Raw genomic sequence first — 21,576 nt, 5'->3', positions numbered from 1 at the left:
AATCACCTATATGGGGCATTTCTTCCAGGTTTCCTTTGGCCAGTCATCTTGCTTTGCCTGGTTCTGAGTCCGTATTTGGTATATCTCAGGGTCCTCCCAAGCATGTGCACGCATCTCTTAGCCAAGATGGATTCTAGCGAAGAGGCCTATGGGTAGGTTGACATCACTCCCGTTTTGACCTCCAAGGAGCCTTTCTGCGCATGTGCAGTCGGGAAGGTCTCCTCGACCTCGACAATGAGAAATATGTGGTCTCTATCTTTTTTCTGGGCAGGGCTCAGCCTCTCCTATTATTCTCCTGCTAAATATTATCTTCATCTTGGAGTATCTATCCACAGGGGACAAACTCCAGCTGCCCAGCCTGGGGCCCATCTACCTCCTGCCTCAAATCCTCCCTGAGAGACGTAGACCCCGAGAAATCTTTATTGGGAAGATGAAGGGCAAATGTCTGTCTTCTGTAGCTTCTTCAGGCTGGCATGCGGCTCGTAGACCCTACCTAGTTGGGGTCACGGGGCTCTCTCGCCCTGTCTCATTAAGGGCCCCAGCATGACTTCCGTTGTTATTTCAGCAGGATACGCTGTAGGGAGTAGAAAGCCTCTAAGTTACGCGCATCCTGGGGTTCTGCCAAGGGAAAAGAGAAGAAAACTCCTGAAATGCACTTTGGGACTTCAAATACTAAATTTGATTTGCTTCGACTGTTAAAGTGTAAAGTCCCCTTCGCAGAAATGACTCCCCTGAGTGCTGACTTGGGCTGCTAACACCATTTGCTGTGTTGATGTGACCTGAGCCCAGGGAAGTAACCTAGCAGTTTTCTGTGTCATTTAGAGGGCTTACCCTGCCGCCTAGATAATCATCGCAGCTTTGATGGGGACACTTGGCCTCAGATCTATTAAGTAGACACCGGGGCTGGCTCCATGGTCTCTGTGCACCCTGACTGTTCCTCTGTGTGGTTTGAAACACATATTGGAGAACCTCAGGGACCCAGAAGGCTCAGGCAGCCCCAAGGAGTGGGTCACCCAGACAATGGGATGACCAGTGACTCCAGAGTGTGACTGAGTGAAGGGGCCCGCATCCTCTGGGCCTGATTGCTATTTATCCCTCAGTGAGGCACGTCCATCTTTTAGTGTGGTGCCCTGGGGCAGGCTGATTAACCTGAGCTGGGCTTCAGCAGTTCTGTCCACAGAGGACACAGAAGACCCATTCATCTCTGGAATCTTACCCTTGAGACTCCGTGAGAGAGTCCGCAGATGACAGTAATAGGGAAATTTCCTGCAGAGTTGTTGTAATAATAAAAAATAGCTACCACTTATTGGTTGTTTACGTTCCTCTAGGCATGTTCTGAGTGCTTCAATCCTTTGATTCATTTAACCCCTGCAACAAACCTACAGGTAGGATCTATTGCCATCATTCAATTTCATGGATGAACAAATAAATTCTAAGAAATTAAGTAATTTGCCCAAGGCCACACAGCTGATAGGTGGTTAAACTGGGATTTGAGCCTTGGGAATGCCGGACTCCAGAGCCCATAGGTCTAAGCACTGTGCTAGACTGCTCACTTGTGTCAACGGTCAGTACCCCCTACACTACGTCTGAGCATTTTCTTAAAGGTTTTACCCCAAGGAAAAGATTGGAGGGAGAAAGAGAAATTTTTAGGGAAATGTGGGCTGACGCGGTACTACAGCACTCTAAATATGGACTGTTGCGTTTTCAAAGAAGGGGGTGTCAACAAGGGGAAGGAGCATGCGCATTGGAGTCAGATAGACTTGGTCTTTAACGCTATTAAACCTAAGGCTACTTTTCCTATGATGGGGATGGGGCAGTCCCTCTTCATTCGGAATAATGGGAGGAGGGAGTGAGTTAACCCACATAAAGCGCTCAGCAGCGTGCCTGGCATAGAGTTGGCATTTAGGAAACACTATTTCCCCCTGTCCAGCGTTCGTCTCCGAACATCTTATGGAAAAACCCCAACAAACGTTTTTGGCTCAGCCAATACATTGAATAGGTTTTTGAGGTCGCAGTTTCCATCAACTCAATTAGACAGTCAGCCCATCCCAAGGACTTCTTTATCCTCCAGGCTCTCACATGCCACAATTGCTTACTTCCCTGCCCCCCGAGCAATTGTTTTAGAAACTTCCCTCATGGCTCATCTTGGAGAAAGCAATAAAACATTCAACCTCTGTAACCGTCAAGGGACAAAATCATGAGGCTTCGCTGACTGACAGGGGAGGGAAGAATGCTTCAGCCTGCGTGGATGAGGCTCTCATCCAGTGGTCATTTTTCAGGTTGTGACTTTTTATGTTGATGGGTAGGATCTTTGCCACTGGTTTTCACTGTATGATCGCTTAGGGATTTTTATCCTTTGCTAATAAATCGTTAGAGTCTTGGATCCTTTGCTTAGTACTGGGGCCTCAAGATGTATTTGATGGATACTGTTTGACACCACTGATTAAGTCCTGACTGTGTGCAGGCTTGGGGCCAGGCAGTTTACATGTGTTCCTGAGCCTCATTTTCACTCCCCATTATTCCAAGTGGTAGCCGCTGTTCCTGTCCCCATTTACCAAGGCTAGGTGCCCTGGTTAAGTTCTCGCAACTAGCTAGTGGCAAAAGTGGGCCTGGAATCTGGATTTTCCAACTCCAGAGCCCATGGTCTGTTCATCAGGCTCTATCCCTGGCTCGACACAATGGGTCTGGAGAGTGTGTAATTGTATCAGGACAAATTCCTCCTAAGGGAAAATCCACTTAAACCACAGGATGGGACACCTCCTTCCTGAGAGTCAGTGCTTGCTTTCTGACACAGATCCCCCTCCTCCTTCTCCCCTGGATTTTTAACCCTCCCAACATACGGAGAGCATCCATGCCAGGGCCAGGTGCTGAACTGTGGGCCTCTGGTATAGTGACTCATTTCACTGGTGGTGGAGGAGTTAATTTGAGATATGGGCGGCTGCAGGAGAGGACTGAGTACAATGCTGTGGTCCTGGGCATGGACCTTTGATGTTGTCATGGTGACTGAACCTGCTATTCTGCAGATAAAGGGAAGGCCAGAGATCTTGAGCTGTCAAACTTTCTCCCCACAAGCAGGAGATGTTGGTTAATTCGCATGACCCACGAACATTTCCCAAGGCTGTGACACTTACCATTCTCTTCTTCTGCCAAACCCCAAATCACTCCCTCACTCACCTGCTTACTCACTCCCTCATTCGTTTATTAATTTGACAAATTTATTGATTTACTCAATGCTAAGTACTGGGGCCATGATGGTGAATAAAAGGCAGACGTGGTCCCCGACCTCTTGGAGCGTTATAGCTAGGATGGGCAAACATCCCAGCTTTTGTGGATCTGGAATATTTGTGAACAGTGGCCCTTTTCCTCTCAAACGTGGTTTGAAAGATAAATTATATGGTCACCTTACTGATTGGTAGTGGGAGAGGCAAACCTTATGCATATAATCACAGAAGTAAGTGTAAATAAAACCAGATGAATGCTGCAAAGGGGTGGGGGAGCTAGAGCTGTGAGGCACGTGTGCAGACCTGATTAGTAGGACAGGGGTTCTGGGCGGAGGGAGCTGTCAGGCCCCTGTGGGTGGAAGGAAGCCGGGATGTCTGGGAACTTGAGAGAAGGGGAGTGTAGGTGGCCGGAGGTCCATTAACAAGGGGAGATTGGTCGGCATTTAGGTTGGAGACAGGCAGGGGCAACACCCTGCAGGGCCTGATGTTGGATTTTATCCTAAGAGCCCTGGGAAGCTCTGGCTGTTTCAAGCAGCAGGGTGACGTGATCCGATCAGTCAGTCCATTGCCATTTTGGCCCCTCATAGAAACCCAGAGTATAGCAGTGGTAGTTATGAGCTGGTTTTTAGTCATACATTCATCCATTCATCAGCTAAACATTTATGGAGTGCCAACTATGGCACTTTGCTAAGTGTTATGCTCTGGATTTCTGAGCTGATTTATCCTCAGAGGTGCCAAAACTCAAGGCCTGGAAGAAGCCTTCGTGGACCCTCCATGCTACCTGCTTGGCCTGGTAGCATCAAACACTCACATTTGCCTCTATGCTTATTAGACTCTATTAGCTAGTCGTCATTTTCTCACCTGTCTCTTTCCCAGGATTGTGAGCTTTTTGAGGTTGAATCTGTGTCTTTTATCCTTATATCCCTGATGCCTGGCACAGTGGCTGGCCCGTAGAAGTTGCTTACAATTTGAGAAATGAACGAATGGTGCTTGTATATCTGTTTTGGAGACCAAGAGCCCTTCGTTTATTTATTTTATTTTATTTTGGATGCGCCTGAGGCTTGCAGGATTTTAGTTCCCTGACCAGGGATTGAACCCAGGCCATGGCAGTGAAAGTGCCGAGTCCTAACCACTGGACTGCCAGGGAACTCCCCTTTCATTTAGAACCTTCACAGAAGCAAAGCAGAAAGTGATTTTGTTTCTGTGCTCTAGAAGACCTTTCCTCTCGGTCTGGTTGTCAAGAGTACTTCTTCCGTGTTCTTTATGCATGAGCAGATTCCCTTGGTGTCCATAGCCCCAAAGTTTTACATATTTAGTAACGTAATGGTTTTAAGGAAAGGATGGTGCCTGAGCCATCCACTCAGCAGCCAGTGGAAATCCTTGCTGTGAGTGAGTGCAAAGCCAGATGAGCCTTCTCCTTCCCTGCCCTGGGCCCTCCCTTCCTCCAAGCAGCCTTTTGTGCAGGAAGTTTGGACCACAGCCGAGGCAGCAGGTGACCTCTGGTGAGCACAGGATGGCATCTTTGTGCCCAAAGATGCAGCTCTGGCAAGTTGAAGCAACTCCCCTGGCTGTTGCCCTGAAGTCAGAGGCACTGCCCTTTCTTCAGAGAAGTGGTCATGCAGAAGATTGTTCAATGTGTGCAAGATCGGGCTTGCAGCCCCTGGCCTGTCTCTACAGGCTTACACTTCATTATTATTATTGTTTTTATCCCTGGGGTTGTTGATTCCATCACTGTTTAGGGAAGAAGATCTAAAGCTTTTAAGCCAGAAATTAAAGAGCTAATGGCAATTGGCATGACACTAGGAAAATGAATTTGCAAATGAGAAGTCAGTGTTCTTAAAAAACTCTCATAAAAATAAAACAAAATCCAGAAATGAATGCTACGGTGTCGGTGTCCACATTTATCTACAAATGTGCATGTGTTTGCTCCTCATTGAAGGTGAAGCAAAAATCTCGTTTAACAAGATTTATTTTTTTATTTCTAAAATTTTTATTGGAGTATAGTTGATTCACAATGTTGTGTTAGTTTCAGGTATACAGCAAAGTGAATCAGTTATACATATACATATATCCACTCTTTTTTAGATTCTTTTCCCATATAGGCCATTACAGAATATTGAGTAGAGTTCCCTGTGCTATACAGTAGGTCCTTATTAGTTACTTATTTTATATATAGTAGTGTGTATATGTCAATCCCAATCTCCCAATTTATCCCTTCCCCCACTTTTTCCCCCTTGGTAACCATACGTTTGTTTTCTACATCTGTGACTCGTTCATTTAACAAGGTTTTGGTGGTGTGTGGCTCGTACAATTATTTTCATTACTCATAATCAGTTGTATTCATTTTAATAACTAATATTTGCTGAATGCCTGTCATGAAGCAGGTGCTGTGTTAGACGGATGATTAGAAAAATAAAATAAAAATTGATGCAAGATGTCTACTCCCTGTCCTCCAGAATCCATTGTCTCACTAGCTCACTTACGCGGTATTTACTGTGGCTAGGCACTGCTCTAAATGCTTCATGTTTATTAAGTTATTTAGTCTTTACAGTGATCCTTCGAGGTAAGGGTAAGCAGCTGGGGAACAGAGAAGTTAGATAATTTGCCCAAGCTTAGGTGACAGATAGAACTGGGATCTGGACACAGGCAGCGTGGCTCCAGAACCCACGCTTTTTCACCAAGATGCTCTGCTCCTGCTGGGGGAGACCGACGTGGCTTGGGTAGTTAAAGTCCAGTGTGACTGGTGCCAGAAGATAAGGAAACACTCAGGCCCTTATTCACGGAGCAGAAGTCTCTGACTCAATCTGTGGGACCCCCAGAAGGACCTTCATTCTCCTGTGAGAAGACTACGGAGAATAATAATTATCTGTTGGTTGTGCTCTAGAGGGACATGGCTTTGCATCTTCACATAAGGTGTTGAATTGGGCCAATAGATTCTATTTAAAACCACAGTACACGATGTATCATTCAGGTCTGCAGTTGAGAGTCGCTTATCCGTATCTATTGAGAACATGTATTTTCCCTCCATTCTTGGTAGAAATGGGCGGAAGAGACGGAAAGCTTGTGGATGAGGGTTAGCCTTACTGAGGAAGGGAGGGTTTAACCTTTTGTTCTTTGAAAAATGAGGATCAGAAGTACAAATTCCTACTTCCCTATATTGTTCTTTTTCAGGTGGAAGAAAGTGACATAACAGATGAGCGTTAGAAAAAAGGTTTGCAAACTGGAGAGAGAGCTGAGGTGCTGGTAAAAGGTGCTGACGCATTTTCTAAGGGGTGCAGGAAATGAAATATTAATTTGGGATTAATATCCAGCACTCAAAAGTAAGAAAGAGTCCAAGTGAAAAGCTACAGTGAAAACAAGATAGCAGAAGCATCTCGTTTTCATGATGTTATTAATCATCTGTTAAATTTCAAGCTCTCTCCAATGCAGTGACGATGGAAGGAATAGTCATCTTGGGTTTAGCTCACACGGCAGTGAATCAGAATTCCTGGAGCTGCTTTTGTAGCCCAGTAAAAGAATTTTTTTCCCCCCCCAGAAATTGGAGAGACTCATCTTTGATAGGAATAATCTCAAGTGCAGAGAGAGCAGTGCATACGTCAAGCATTCTCCTCAGGACCAAGGTGATTTTTCACCATCACTTGGCAGATTTGTTTTTCAACCTGTAGAGACTGAGTCCAACTTGAGATGAAAGGACGACAGTTAGTTAGTCTGAAAGTTTATTGATCTTATCAGAGCACACACATATATCTCTGCTTCCTTAGTGGACTTGATGCGTTAAAATGTCTCTTATTTCATCCTTCCATGTAGTCAAAGAGACAGAGAAAAGTAATTCTACATTGTAAGGCACAATTTGGAAGGTAGAAGTTCTCCTGCCAATATGGCTTGGTCCCATATGACAATGTTTGGCTACATTAGTCATTAGTGTATACCCAGGTGCTAAGGAACTGAGTTTTAGAACATTTTCTCCCCAAAGAATTAACTAGTGGTAGCAAGGAAAGCTAGCTTCCTCAGACCATAGGCTCTGGATGTGCCATCTAGCTCATCTTGGGTTTCTCTATCTTATTCTTCAAACAAATTCTCCACTCTCGCTGTCCAATCTGCAGGTGACCTTCACTTTACATTTATAACCGGGTCGTAAAGCACCGGTGAAAGCCTGCTGCCTGAATCCCCGGGACAGAGGAAAGGCTAATATTTGCACACAATTAGATACCTAGGGCAGCAGGAAAATAAACACCATCACCATATCCCCCATGGCACTGAAGGTGCCTCTCTCTTTGCCTTTTTATGGCCTGACCTGGTTTCTGTGAGCGTTTATTTGTGGGAGATGCTGAGGTGGTGAGTCTTTGGGCCGGCACAGGCCTGACTGCCACACTGGCCATCTGCCTGGGTGGGAGGTGAGGACCTGTGCACATCAGTCCCCCTCCCCCTCGACCTCTTGTAGACACTTGGGGTGTCCCAGCCTAGGGGGGGAGCCAGCCTGCTCTCCAGAGGCAAGGAGCTGGGCTAAGAGGGGCTGAGATGGGGAGAAAGAAGAACACAGAGAGAAGCTGGCTTTCTAGCATTTAGGACGATGATCTTCCTGTTGACAGTGCAAAGAGTATCCACTTGCTAGCTTTGCCGGGCACTAGATGTGGCAAGGTACTCACTAATCCGTCTCACGTGTCCCATGGGGATGCCCATCTCACAGGTTACCACGAGGGTTAACTGAGTTAATCTATGCACTGATAAGTACTCAGGATTCCTGTTATTATTAACATCATCACATATGAAATGACAAGGCACGCTGCCTGAAGTCATGTATACATTAAAACAAATTCTGACAGCAACCCTGCAGGGAGGGGTACCTCATTTTATAGATGAGAAAACTGAGGCTCACAGAAGCTGAGGACCTTGCACAGGCTAGACATTTGCACTTTATCCATGAACTTTCTCTGTTGCGAGAGGAAGATATGAGGTGCTTATACTCTCTCTCTTTCTGTACTGAAGTGAAGACTTCTTGGAATCCAGAAGTGCCTTGCTGGGCGTGGCTCCAAGTTTCCTCTCTGATGCCCTCCCACTGTTGTCTGAAGTATGTATATGATGTGGCTTTGCACTTGGATGTGAAGGAGCCCCGCCCCCTGCCCCCAGCCCCAGCACGGTCACTTCTGCTGCTGTGAAATATTTATATGTGAAATGCTTCTGAAGCAGGAGAAATAAAAAGCAACTGCGGCGAACAAATTAATATCATACTTCCACTTCTCACCTGAGGCCCTTCCGCAACAAATGTGTGAGGCGGTGGAAGGATGCTGCTACCCTGTTATCAGGGGTTTGAGTCATTAGGGGCATTTGTGAGTTGTAATGAATGTGGTCTGCCAGTTGCCCTTCTCTGTCTCCCAGGGGTTGTGGCTTTCCTTCTGTCCATTAATGGCTGAAAGTATGCCCACTTTGAATGCATTTATGAAGCCACTTTCCACCATGACCCCCTCCTCTTGCCTCGACCCCTGGCTAAATACCTCCTTCATAAATCCTTTTGCTGGCTGTGCCCTCTCGAGATTAAGAACATTGTAGACCTAGAGCCACCTTTGTGCCCTCAGATGAGGTCATTTCCTTTTGTCCCCGTAGTGTGGGCTGTTAGTAAAAGGATCATACGTCCTGTCTTATGCCTGTCCTGCAGTCCAAGCATAATAGTGAACAAGGCCCTTTTCCCTCTGCAAGTGTCCTGGTTTGGACAGTAAATCAAACCATCGCCATGGTTATTAGCGTCCGTGTATATGGTGCCAATCAGCTGCATTCTTCAATCTCAGACAAGCTGAGTGATTACCGCTCCACCTTTGTTTGTCTTCCTTTTTGGTGCCATATGAGGAAACAGAGAAACAGATTGTCTCACCAAGTACACAGATCATAGGAGAAAAGCCACAGACAGTTAGTGGTCCCCTGTGGGCCATCATTCATCCCAGAGTAGCGCTAACACTCATGATGGTATCATGTGCTGCCCGGAACAGTGATTTATGCAGCCCAGCATTGCCTCATGGGATGACAGCACCAGGGGAATTTGGTGGCGGGGGGTCTTCGAGGGCTCTTTATCCCCTTCTCATTTTGGGAGAGGCTGCAGTTTCTCTGTTATACCTTTCTGGTGGTCCTAATGCAGGGGAGGAAGGAGGATAGAGGAAGCAGGAAGAAAAGAGATTCTTTTATTTATTTATTTTCCAGTTTTATTGAGATATCGTTGACATATAACATTGGGGAAGTTTAAGGTGTACAACGTATTGATTTGATATACTTATTTATTACAAAATGATGACCAGCATAGCCTTAGCTAACATCTCCATCATGTCGTATAATTACCATTTCTTTTTTGTGGTGAGAACATCTAAGATTTATTCTCTCAGTAACTTCAAGTTTATAATACAGTATTATTAACTGAAATCACCATGCTATACGTTAGATCCCCAGAATGTATTCATCTTATAACTGGAAGTTTGTACCCTTTGACCAATATCTGCCCTCCCCACCCTCTAGCCCCTGGCAATCACCATTCTACTCTCTGTGAGAAACAGATGTTTAAATTTATTTTTATTGGAGTATAGTTGATTTACAATGTTGTGTTAGTTTCAGGGGTACAGCAAAGTGAATCAGATATATATACATATATATATATCTCCATTTTTTTTCAGATTCTTTTCCCATATCGGTTATTACAGAATGTCAAATATAGCTCTCTGTGCTATACAGTAGGTCCTTGTTAGTTTTCTATTTTATATATAGCAGTGTGTATACATTAATCCCAATCTCCTAATTTATCTCTTCCCCCTACGTTTCCCCTTTGGTAACCAGAAGTGTGATTTCGAGATCTGTGAGTCTGTTTCTGTTTTGTAAGTAAGTTAGAAACAGATTCTTTTAGATCTTACCATTGTCACCAACTCTTCCTCCTCCTTCTTTATTTTTTAAAAAATAGGACAATCATTATATTTCTTTGTGTTGGACTACTTTCTTATGTTTGTCTGTATTACAAAGAAATAAATTGCTTTCCTCTCACACCTCTGGGAAGATCATGTGCCTACATTTATTACTTTAGTTTGTTCACTCATTTCTTATTTTTTTTTAAAGCAATCTTTTTTTTTTTAAATGTATTTATTTTATTTATTTATTTATTTTGGCTGTGTTGGGTCTTCGTTGCTGTGTGTGGGCTTTTCTCTAGCTGCGGTGAGCGGGGGCTACTCCTTATTGCGGAGCACGGGCTCTAGGTGCGCGGGCTTCAGAAGTTGCAGCACTCAGGCTCAGTAGTTGTGGCTCGTGGGCTCTAGAGCGCAGGCTCAGTAGTTGTGGCTCACTGGCTTAGTTACTCCGCAGCATGTGGGATCTTCCCGGACCAGGGCTCAAACCCGTGTGCCCTGCATTGGCAGGTGGATTCTTAACCACTGCACCAGCAGGGAAGACCCACTCATTTCTTATTGATTGAAACATTCATTTATGAATCGTTTACTGGGTAGGAACTGGAAGTTCTAACTGACAGGCTAAAAAGGAAATTCAAAAAGGGGTGGAATTAAATTTTCAAATGAGACCCTCTTATCTATAGTATGTTTTTCCTGAAGCTTGAAACTCTCACATGACATGTAGTTTAATTTTTTTCTTTTTGATCCTCAGAAGACCTCTCTGAACTTGGTAGTGGTTGATCTTGTAATTGAACACGTGATGCTCATTAAGTCTGAGATTGTGGCTTAAAATGATGCTGATGTTGGTTGAACCTCTACCCTATAACTGATCCTTTAAGACAGACTGTACATGGCTCAGTTTCGTCATTTCATTATCTACGTGCTTGGACACTTCTAATGGGCTGGCTTATCTTCACTTTTGCAGCCTGAATGGAGAGAAAAAAAACCAAACACACTTAAAAGCAAATGCATTTAATTTTAAAAGGCTTTACTTGAGTTCAAACAGTTAAGATTATTAGAAAATACTTTAGAAAATTAATAATGTTAGAAGTATGAATTCAATCAGAACTATTGAGTTAAAAATTATGCTATTGGTTCAAGCGATAACAGTCCATTTATACTGGGTTTCCCCTGTAGGTATGTAACCTGAGTTTGCTAATTCATTTTAATTCTGCTTGTTTGCTGGAGTCTTTCTGATCTATATGATCTAGATAGAATCAAACCTCATTCCTGGGGTTGGGGATCCTCTAAAGTCTTACCAAGAGGTTGGTGACTTGTGAGAGGCCTTATTTTTCTCCTTCTTACTTCTGGTTTTAAATCACATTCTGGCCCACAGTGCCCGTAACAATCCTTATATTTAAAACCACTTCCCCAGGGCATTTGCTTGTATAGCCCACTTTACTGAAGATTTGGGGGAGCGAGAGAGGAATTTATATCACACATATGAAGCAAGTTAAAACTGGGTCCTAGATGGACCTGCTTTTCACAAGTCTTGGGCATTGCTGTAACTGAGCTCAACTGACACTTTGTCTCTTTTGCTTTCCTCTGTTCCTCCTTTTTTCGGGGCTTTCTCTCTCTTTTCTCTGTTCCCTCCCTTTCAGGCTATAAAATCAACCTTTCTCCATTTTTATTTATTTATTTTTAATTTAAAATTTAATGCTGAGCTATGAAGCTCTCACCAGCTCCAGCAGCCAAATAAAGTTTGGTGCCCCCATTGACATGTTCAAAGAAGTAGTCTAATTAGAAATGATCGCTTGTGAGGTCCCTTCTGTCTAAATTCTTGGACAATGACAAGACTTCTCCCTCATCTCTGTCTGGAGGGGAGCACAGGGTGGGGGAGGGGGAGTGTGTCCTGGGTACCATATGCAGAGGAAAGGGCAAAACCGTGGCTCTGGGCCAGCCAAGGCTTGAATTCTGGATTCTCCACTTCCTGGCTGTGTGACCTCGGGCAAGTTCCTTAACTTTCCTGAGCCTGTTTCCTTATCTCGAAAGAGCAATAATATTCCGTAAGTTCTTGCAAGTTGTAGAAAGGATAAAATTGAATAACACACAAGTTGTGGAAGGGATAAAATGGAAGAACACTTCTAAGACACCTGCCTCAATGTAGACACTCAACAAATGTTAATTTCCTTTCCTTTCAACCGATAGACACTTTCCTTCAGGGTTACATATGTAAACATTAAATATTTATAAATTGCATAATTCAAAGAAAAGAAACTTGAAAAGGAATCTTACTTTGGATTTTTTGATGAAGCAAATAATTATCCCTGCCTGTCTTTGCTGCAAGTCTGTATTTTTATACGCAGCACTTGGTCTGCTTAGGATATTTATGTGTAATTCTCAGCACAGTGAGACCTGATTGAACCCAAACTCTCTTTGCAGCTTCATAGAAGTTGTAAATATTATGTATTGATGGTGTGATCTGTGGCTACCTAAGCGACTGGGGCCTGGAGCTGTCCCTGAGGTATTATTTCCAGGTGGTCCCATCAGAGCTGAACAGACTATGAGGCTATAAACACTAGTTAAGGCCTGTGGCTTGGTCTGATGGTGCTCAAAGTATAGAGACAATGGATATTTTACCAGCAGAAAGGACTTGGCATCTGTCTTTTCTCTAAAGCAGAGAATTGCATAGTCCCCGATGAATAAGTGATCCTTGTAGATTAGGCCGATTTAAACCACAGGCAAAGACACATCCCATGCAGCTGGATTTCAAATTCTGGGGTGCCAGGGTTTATGTTAGAAAGAGTGGATAGTATAATATTTCATGTTCTTAGAGGCAGGAAAGAATAAACTAAAGACTTAAACAAAAGAGATCTTTTCTTTTGTCCAGTCAGTTGTCTAGGGGGTTTGTAACAGAAACCATATGTGGCCCACAATTACTGTCCAATTACTGTTTCTGGAAAAGGGTTGATCCCTGGTCTAAAGAGTTTGAAATATCTCAGATCAATGAAGGCAAAATGTTACTAACAATGATTGACTTTTTCAGTTCTAATCTAATTTATGGCAACCACTGTCTGCTTGTTTTAACAGAGCTTTATGGGCATTATTTAGGATGAATATAATCCCATTGCAATATTTAATTGTGTCTGGCAATATTCACATGGGGTTATTACAATTTTGTCCAGGGAATGGAGACTCTAGAAGTATCTCATATTTCTGTCACCTCCGTCTGAAGCCCCTACCTTCCTCACCACAGCTCACCTGATTGAAATCTCTTCCTACCCTCTCCCCTGGCCTGAAGGAGTTTGGCAGGGTCAGCTCAGGAAAGGCTGCTGAGGAATTTTCCACCTTATTCTGTGCATGCTGAGAGTAGGGAAGGATTTCCAGCAAGGGAGTGTGTGATCAAAAGCCCGTTAAATGTATGGGTGCAGAAGCGTAAGTCCTGGGACGGGGGCATTTTGTGGAGGCTACAAGGTACAAACTGAACCTCCTGGAAGAAATGGGGCCCAGATTAGACCCTGAAGGGTGGGCACCTTTGTGGGAGGGCAAAGCAAAGTTCCAGAAGTATGAGGGGATGTCTCATAGAGTTTCCTGCCCAGGGCTGGAGGCTTTTATAGTATAGTGTGAGATGAGGTTGGAGCATCAATGTGGCCAAGTCACTGGGAATTTTAAGGTGTATGGAATTCCAAATCCGGTAGCCAGTGAGGAGTCATTGTTATTTATTTTTAAAAGGAGACGTGTGTGTGTGTGTGTGTGTGTGTGTGTGTGTGTGTGTGTGTGTGTTGGGGGGACAGTGAAATGACAGTCACAAAATTGTCAACTATTTGTTAAACCCTGACACAGTGCTGGGCATTGGGCTAAGCGTATTACATGAATCATCTCATTTAATCCTCACAACGACTCTGTGGGGGAAGGCATTGTTATCCCCAGTTTGAAAATGAGGAAATTTGGGCTTAGAGAGGTTAAAATAACTTGCCCAAGGGTCTGAGGTGATTAACGGGCAGAACCATGACAGTCTGACCCAGGAGCCCAAGCTCTTAACTCCTGAAACAAGCTCAGTGTAAAACATTCCAACAGAACAGAAAAAAGGAGAGTGAAAAGGAACTGAAGCCCTGCCTTCCGGGAGGGACCACTTTGGGCGCCAGTCCTTTTAGACATCTTTCTATGCATATGCACAACAAGATGTATGCGTTTTGCATAACTTCTGCCAGGATTGGGTAAATCCTATGCCTGCAAATTTTACATAAATGGCAACATACTATATATGGATTTTTTCTCCCAATTTAAAACTAATTTTCTAATTTTAACAAGTGGATGTATAGTGTTAAAAAACAAAATTCAGGGACTTCCCTGGTGATCCAGTGGTTAAGACTTGGCGCTTCCACTGCAGGGGGCGTGGGTTCCATCCCTGGTCGGGGAACTAAGATCCCGCGTGCCACACGGCGAAGCCAAAAAATTAAAACAAAAACCAAAATTCAACCGAGTAGATTTGAAGATCTAATGGGCTTTATTCAATGATTTATGAATCAGGCACCATCCCATCTAGCAGCTAGAGGGGTCCTCCCAGGGGTTGTACAAAATGGAAGGTTTTTATAGGAAGAGAGTGGGGCAAATGAGCTATTATCAGAAGAAAAGAAAGGATTATTTTTTAGGTCAGGACATCTTCTTTGGGGGTAGAGGGCGGAAGGAATAGCAGGGGTTTTATCAAGCACATTACCTCTTCTTCCTCTGGGGGAATGTAGCAGGTCCATGAGACAGGCTGCCTCATTGGTGCTGACCAGAAAATTCCAGACTGGTTGATTAAGATTACATTTCTGGATAGACTTAGAAAATATTATATTTAGCGAGGTAACTCAGACAGAGAAAGACAAATACTACATGATATCATTTATATGTGGAATCTAAAGATAATACAAATGAGTCTATATACAAGACAGAAATAGACTCACAGACACAGAACACAAACTTACCAAAGGGGAGAGAGAGGGAGGGAGGGACAAATTAGGAGTATGGGATTAACAGATACAAGCTACTATACATAAAATAGATAAGCACAAGGATTTAGCACAGGGAACTATATTCAGTATCTTGTAATAACCTGTAATGGAATATAATCTGAAAAACAATAACTAAATCACTTTGCTGTACACCTGAAACTAACACAATATTGTAAATCAACTATACTTCACTAAAAGAAAAGAATAAATATTAAAAAAAGATTACATTTCTGGGGAAGGTCGTAACTGCAATAAAGTCAGGTATTAAGTGCAGGTTTGATACGATGGACTTTAGCACAAGTTGTGCCATCTGGGCCTGTACTTTTCTCTGTAACAATAGTATTTCATTTTATGACTGTACCCTCATCCACATAACCAGTCCTTTATAGATCATTGCAGGTTCTTGAGCAAGGAAATCTTAGTAAGCTTTTTTTTTTTTTTTTATAAACTTATTTATTTTAAATTGCTTTCTTCTCACACCTTTGGGAAGATCATGTGCCTACATTTATTACTTTAGTTTGTTCACTCATTTCTTATTATTTTTTAAAGCAATCATTTTTAAAAAACGTATTTATTTTATTTATTTATTCTTTTTGGCTGCCTTGGGTCTTTGTCGCTGCACGCGGGCTTTCTCTAGTTGTGGCGAGCGGGGGCTACTCTGCGTTGTGGTGGGCTTCTCATTGCGGTGGCTTCTCTTGTTGCGGAGCACGGGCTGTAGGCACGTGGGCTTCAGTAGTTGCAGCACGCGGGCTCAGTAGTTGTGGCACATGGGCTTAGTCGCTCCGCGGCATGTGAGATCTTCCTGGATTTATTGGCAGGCGATCCTTAACCACTGCGCCACCAGGGAAGCCCCTTGGTAAGCTTTTCCACTGAACCTCATGCTTTCTCACTTTCCTTGCAGCATGCTCTTGACGCTGACAACGCAGGAGTAAGCCCCATAGGAAACTCTTCTAACAACAGCAGTCACTGGGACCTCGGAAGTGCCTTTTTCTTTGCTGGAACTGTCATCACCACCATAGGTATCAATGTATTTGCAAGTATCTTTTCCTCTGCAGGCCCTCCTGAGTAATGGCACTAAAATCAACATTTTGTCCTCATAGAATACATGGCAGCCGGAGGTTCAAAGGAGGCTGATGAAACACTGTCAGATTAATGCAGTACTTGTGTGGTGGCTTTCAATAAAAGGCAGAGCACAAGGAAGAATTTCATTTTTCAAAATGAAAGACTAGGGAAACTTTCGTTTGAAAGGACCTCATGGAAAGGTTAGGGTAAAAAATGAACCTCTGAACTGATCAGCTGAGCTCAAATTCTTTTTTAAAAAGTGTACTTTTTATTGAAGTTATACATTAAACAGCCAAACTGTGTTCTACAAAGTTTGTTATGTAAAACAGCAGTCTCTGCCCCTCTCCTCTTTTTTCACCTCCCCTGGGGCAACCCCTTTCATTTCTTTTGCATGATTATTTTGATATTCATCTCCATGTCTTTAAATGTCACATTGGTATTACACTTCCCGAATTTTATTTTAGAGATGATTTCTTGACTTCCTGTTGTGGAAGATGAAGAATTAGTTCTCTTTTTCCTCCCCACCCCACTGTAGAAGGGCTCTCTTCCCGTCCTCCTTCCTTCCCAGTATAGTTTAATTAAATCAAAAGTGAACGTGAATAGTTGCATTATTTTGCTAGGTAAATGCTCCTCTTCACAACTGATTATAAGGCGAGCTATGATTACTTCCTTCCTGCACCAATTTTTGTCTTTTGTCAATTTTTGTGTGTGTCTTTTTTCTGATACTTGGGGAGTTTTGTATTTTTGCCATAGGGATTAAACGATTTGTCATAGGGGTTAACTTTATAATTATAATCGCATATAATAACCTTAGTGTTCTATTCTTTAAGTAGTATCTATTAGTTCCTTATTATGGGTGATGACATCTCTTCTCTTTCTCCACCACACAATTTTAGTTGACACCATCCTTTTAATGTTTACTTTTACATTATTAAATATGCTTAGGCTTCTATTAGAAGATTTGCCCACTTTAATAACTCTTGGCTCTCAGCTATTATATATAATGCAGTCAGGGAACTTACTCAGCATCTCAACTTCTTTTCTTCTTCCACTATCAATTATTACTCATTGTATCATTCTGTAACATCAGGGTGTATATTTCACATTCTGCTATTCTGTTCTGCTACCTGGGTACTCCCATTTGTTTTAGTAATAGTTCTACAGTTAAGTATTGTTGGTGTTCATCTCTAGCCCTGGTTTTCATCATGGTTTTGCTATAGCTTTTGTCACCATCACTTGCTTGGCTGAAACTCTTCTTCAGGTAGTTGCCTTAAGAATGGCTCCAGGGAGCAATATTCCCTGGGTTCTTGTGTTGTTCAAAATGGTAGCCTTATACTTGAAGGGCAGTTTGGCTGGAAATGAAACCCTTGACTCACATGTTCTTTTTTAAGGAGCTTGTTGGATCTCCACTTTCTCCCAATGCTTATGTTGCTGTGGAGAAACCTGATGCCAGACAATTTTTTCCCTTTTATAAGTGACTTGATCTTTTTGCTCAGCTACTCAAAAGATTATTTCTTTATCTTTCATCTGATAACACTACCAGGTTTTGTCCCTTTTATTTCAGGAGAGTTTTCTTGATTGCTATTTTTAAACATTTTCTCTGCTGTATGATTTTGGTTCTGTTCTTTGGGGATTCCAGTTATACACCTATCATCACTTCTTTGCTTGTCTTCTGTGTCTAGTGTTTTCCCTCTACTTCTTTTTATCTTTAAAATTTGGTTTTCAACTTGTTAGTATTATCTTCTCTTTTTTTTTTTTTTTTTTTTTTTTTTCACAGTGCCTACTCTGCCATGTGCTTCTTCCAATTTTGTTTTCATTTTTGTGATCATTAGGGGACTTTTTTCTTTCCTACTTTTTCCCTGCATTCTATTAGCTCAGCTCACATTTCATCTGCACTTGTTATCTCACCATTTCCTCCCTGATTTCTTGCATCTTTGTGGTTTCTCTGTGATGATTCTTAGAGGTGATTACTTCATAGTTGTTTCCAATTTTCGTCTGGTTGGGACAACATTTTTCTGCTGAGTGTCTCACATTCACTGGTAAGTTTAGCTGCTCTTTCACATTTTTAAAAAATGGAAGCTTTATATTTATGCTGGGCCAGTTTCTTTCTTTTTTATTTTTTATTATTTTTTTGGCTGCGTTGGGTCTTTGTTGCTGTGTGTGGTCTTTCTCTAGTTATGGTGAGCAGGGGCTACTCTTCGTTGCGGTGCATGGGCTTCTCATTGTGGTGGCTTCTCTTGTTGCGGAGCACGGGCTCTAGGTGCGTGGGCTTCAGTAGTTGTGGTGTGCAGGTTCAATAGTTGTGGTTCGTGGGCTCTAGAGTGCAGGCTCAGTAGTTGTGGCGCACAGGCTTAGTTGCTCTGTGGCATGTGGGATCTTCCCGGACCAGAGCTCAAACCCGTGTCCCCTGCATTGGCAGGCAGATTCTTAACCACTGCGCCACCAGGGAAGCCCCTGGGCCAGTTTCTTTTTCACATACTTGATGCCAAATTAACTGGATATTCCTGGACCAGCTCTCTGTGGAACATTTCCATGGGCTGGGGAGAGGAGAGCAGGGAGAAACAGGTAACCTTTCTGGTAACACATGCCAAGACTCTCCTCTTTCCTATTGTCAAAGAGGCAGAGTGCTTCCTGCAAATATGGCCCATCTGTGTTATTCTCTGTATAGCTCTGCCTCTTCTGTTTTTCTGGATCAGATCAAGTTTAGGGGGACTTCTGCTGCTCTCCCTCTTCACCCTACATTCCATACTTGGTACATATAGGGATATCTTTTTTGAAGTTCAAGGTGAGACACTCACTTTCATAACTGGATTTTTGCTGGCACTTTCTGAGATTTGCCACCTATGGACCCTCTCATCATTCTCTGTACTTCTTCTCTGTATTATTTTCCCATATTGCTTCTGTGCAATCTCATCTTCTTTTGGCAATCCTTACATATATGGTGGAATCTGTAGATTGCATCCCTCTCCCAGCTCTGCTGAAAATGAGTTTGAGAGTTATCTGCCCTCATTTAGTAGTAAAGTAGTGAAGTCACACTACAATAAAAATTCTCATTCAGAAGAATGGGAGACACACAACAGTCACCGGTTCATAGCAATGTTGGACAGACAGTGGGAGGCTCTTCTGCCCTCGAAGTAGGAGGATTCCTTCATTAACATTTGTTTATACTCTTTGGGAGGAAATCTCTCTCATAGCTCAAATCTCTCAAATCTCATAGCTCTTTGAGGCCCAGCTTTGTCTTCTGGGAAGTTTTTCCCTCTCCCTTACTTTTTGGTGTTGGAGAGTATGCCTTTTTTGGGGGATGCATCTTTGACGATTGACTATCTATTGGCACAAGTTTCAGAAGCTAAGTGTTGTTTAGAGGCACAGGTTTTTGTTTATGGTTATAGACCTCCTCTTTAGGACCTGTGTTATTTTTACATCGGTGCAATCTAGAAAGTTATGTGCAATAAGAAAACTAGAGTGAGAGAGAATTGTCATTCCTTTTTAGAATGCCTCTTAATCATATGATGTACTAGGTTCACGCTTGCAAATCTGCAAATACATTAAGATCAACTATACAATTAGTAGAGGTGTGCATTACACTAGTGAGTCTAGGGCCTAGAAACCTTTCAGACACTCCAGACCAGATTAGGTCATATTTGTCCTCAATCCCACAGCATCCAACAAAGGAAGCAGGATGACATGGTACCATTTGGTGTAATGGCAAAAAGTGCTATACACCTCAACATCCCCCGAGGGCATCACTGTAGTAGATCAAAGAAGACCAATGTCAGGTTAGATTGTGTTCAACGGTCTGGTTATTAAGATGGGGAAATGTGTCATGTGTTTTAGGGGGATTTATAGTAAAATAATTGAAATTGAGAAAGTCTAGGCCACTTCAAGAAGTACATTTTGGAAAGTGCACTCCAGTGCCCAGTATTGGACCCATGAGACATTAGTGTATATTAAACAAAAAAGAAAATTCTAATATTCTTATTTTATAAAATGGCTAAATCAGTGGCCTATATGATGCACTGAAAAACACTATAGCTACATTGGGATGTGCACCCATTTATTGCGTTAACTCATTAAGATCCCAAGGGCTTGGTTTATTGAACAACTGTGTTCATTGACCCACATGACATTATGTAACTGAGGAATGGTGATTCCAACCGCCTAATGAGGAACATTTGATGTATAACATCTTCTGCCCTTTTTAATGTGCTTACATTGGAATCTTTGAGTTTGTGCAAATGACTCAGTTTCTACTGCTTGGCACCCATTCACTTACTCACTCTTGTCCTGATAACCATTTCCCTAATGGTCGCCTTCCCCACACTTGGCCCCCAGGCCACAGGGGAAGAATCACCTTGTCTAGACTAAGAAATCCAGTACCTTTTGTTTACAATAACCAAGACATGGAAGCAACCTAACTGTCCATTGCCAGATGAATGGATGAGGAATATGTGGTACATATATACAACAGAATACTACTCAACAATAAAAAAGTATGAAATAATGCAGCAACATGGATGGACCTAGAGATTGTCATACTAAGTGAAGTAAGTCTGAAAGAGAAGGACAAATACCATATGATTTCACTTACATGTGGAATCTAATACATGACACATATGAACCTTTCTACAAAACAGAAACAGACTCACAGACATAGAGAACAGACTTGTGGTTGCCAAGGGAGAAGGGGGTGGGGCAGGGATGGACTGGATATTTGGGGTTAGTAGATACAAGCTATTACCCATAGCATGGATAAGCAACAAGGTCCTTCTGTATAACAGTAAAGAAGCCGAGTAACAAAAGAAGAGTGATAAGCGGGGTCCAGCTTGCATCCTTTGAGCTTGGAAAGAAGCTACCCATGAAGAATTAAGAAATAAATGTTATTTGCTTGGGACAGGGTTAGGGTAAAGTCTAGGGATCGTGTTAGGAAATGACCTAGGGATAGTGTCAAGACCTTAGTCACTGAGAGTATCAGGGCCTTATTTAGAACCAGTATCATGGCTTCAGGTAGGGACAGCGTCAGTGCCTGACTCTGGGAGAGCGACAGGGCCTGAGTGAGGCCTAGCGTCAGCCCCTTAGCTGGGGACCCTGTCAGGGCATGATGTAGGAGCAGCATCAGGGCCTTTGTTGCATCAGCATTAGGGTCTTAGTTAAAGACATGATCAGGTTAGAATCAGGAACACTGATAACATTTTATAAACTGCTGAGGGTAATGTTTTTCTACAAATAATGCTCATAAATATCTTAAATTTTCTCTAAATCTAGCCCTGCACCCAAAATGTTTTGGCAAGAATTACAGAGCGTTTTGGGACTTTTATCACATGCTGCTCTCCGAATTTAGTAACTAAGTGAATACATTATGTACCAAATTCTTACTTGTTTACAGAAATAAAGAGCTATGTTTTCAAATTGAAAAAAAAAAAAAAAAAAAAAAAAAAAAAAAAGAAA

At 42.6% G+C, this 21,576-nt stretch overlaps 1 protein-coding gene across 1 annotated transcript in view; it reads left to right on the top strand.

The window, feature by feature from the left end:
* The window catches only part of KCNK10 (potassium two pore domain channel subfamily K member 10), a 136,813-nt gene that overhangs the window by 69,867 nt on the left and 45,370 nt on the right, over positions 1–21,576 (top strand). Inside the window, 1 exon segment of the mRNA XM_036845190.1 lies at positions 15,971–16,088. Coding sequence (XP_036701085.1) covers positions 15,971–16,088 — 118 coding nt within the window.

The sequence above is a fragment of the Balaenoptera musculus genome, chromosome 2 (assembly GCF_009873245.2).
Source record: "Balaenoptera musculus isolate JJ_BM4_2016_0621 chromosome 2, mBalMus1.pri.v3, whole genome shotgun sequence".
Classification (NCBI taxonomy): domain Eukaryota; kingdom Metazoa; phylum Chordata; class Mammalia; order Artiodactyla; family Balaenopteridae; genus Balaenoptera; species Balaenoptera musculus.
This window is presented reverse-complemented; position numbering and strand designations above follow the sequence as displayed.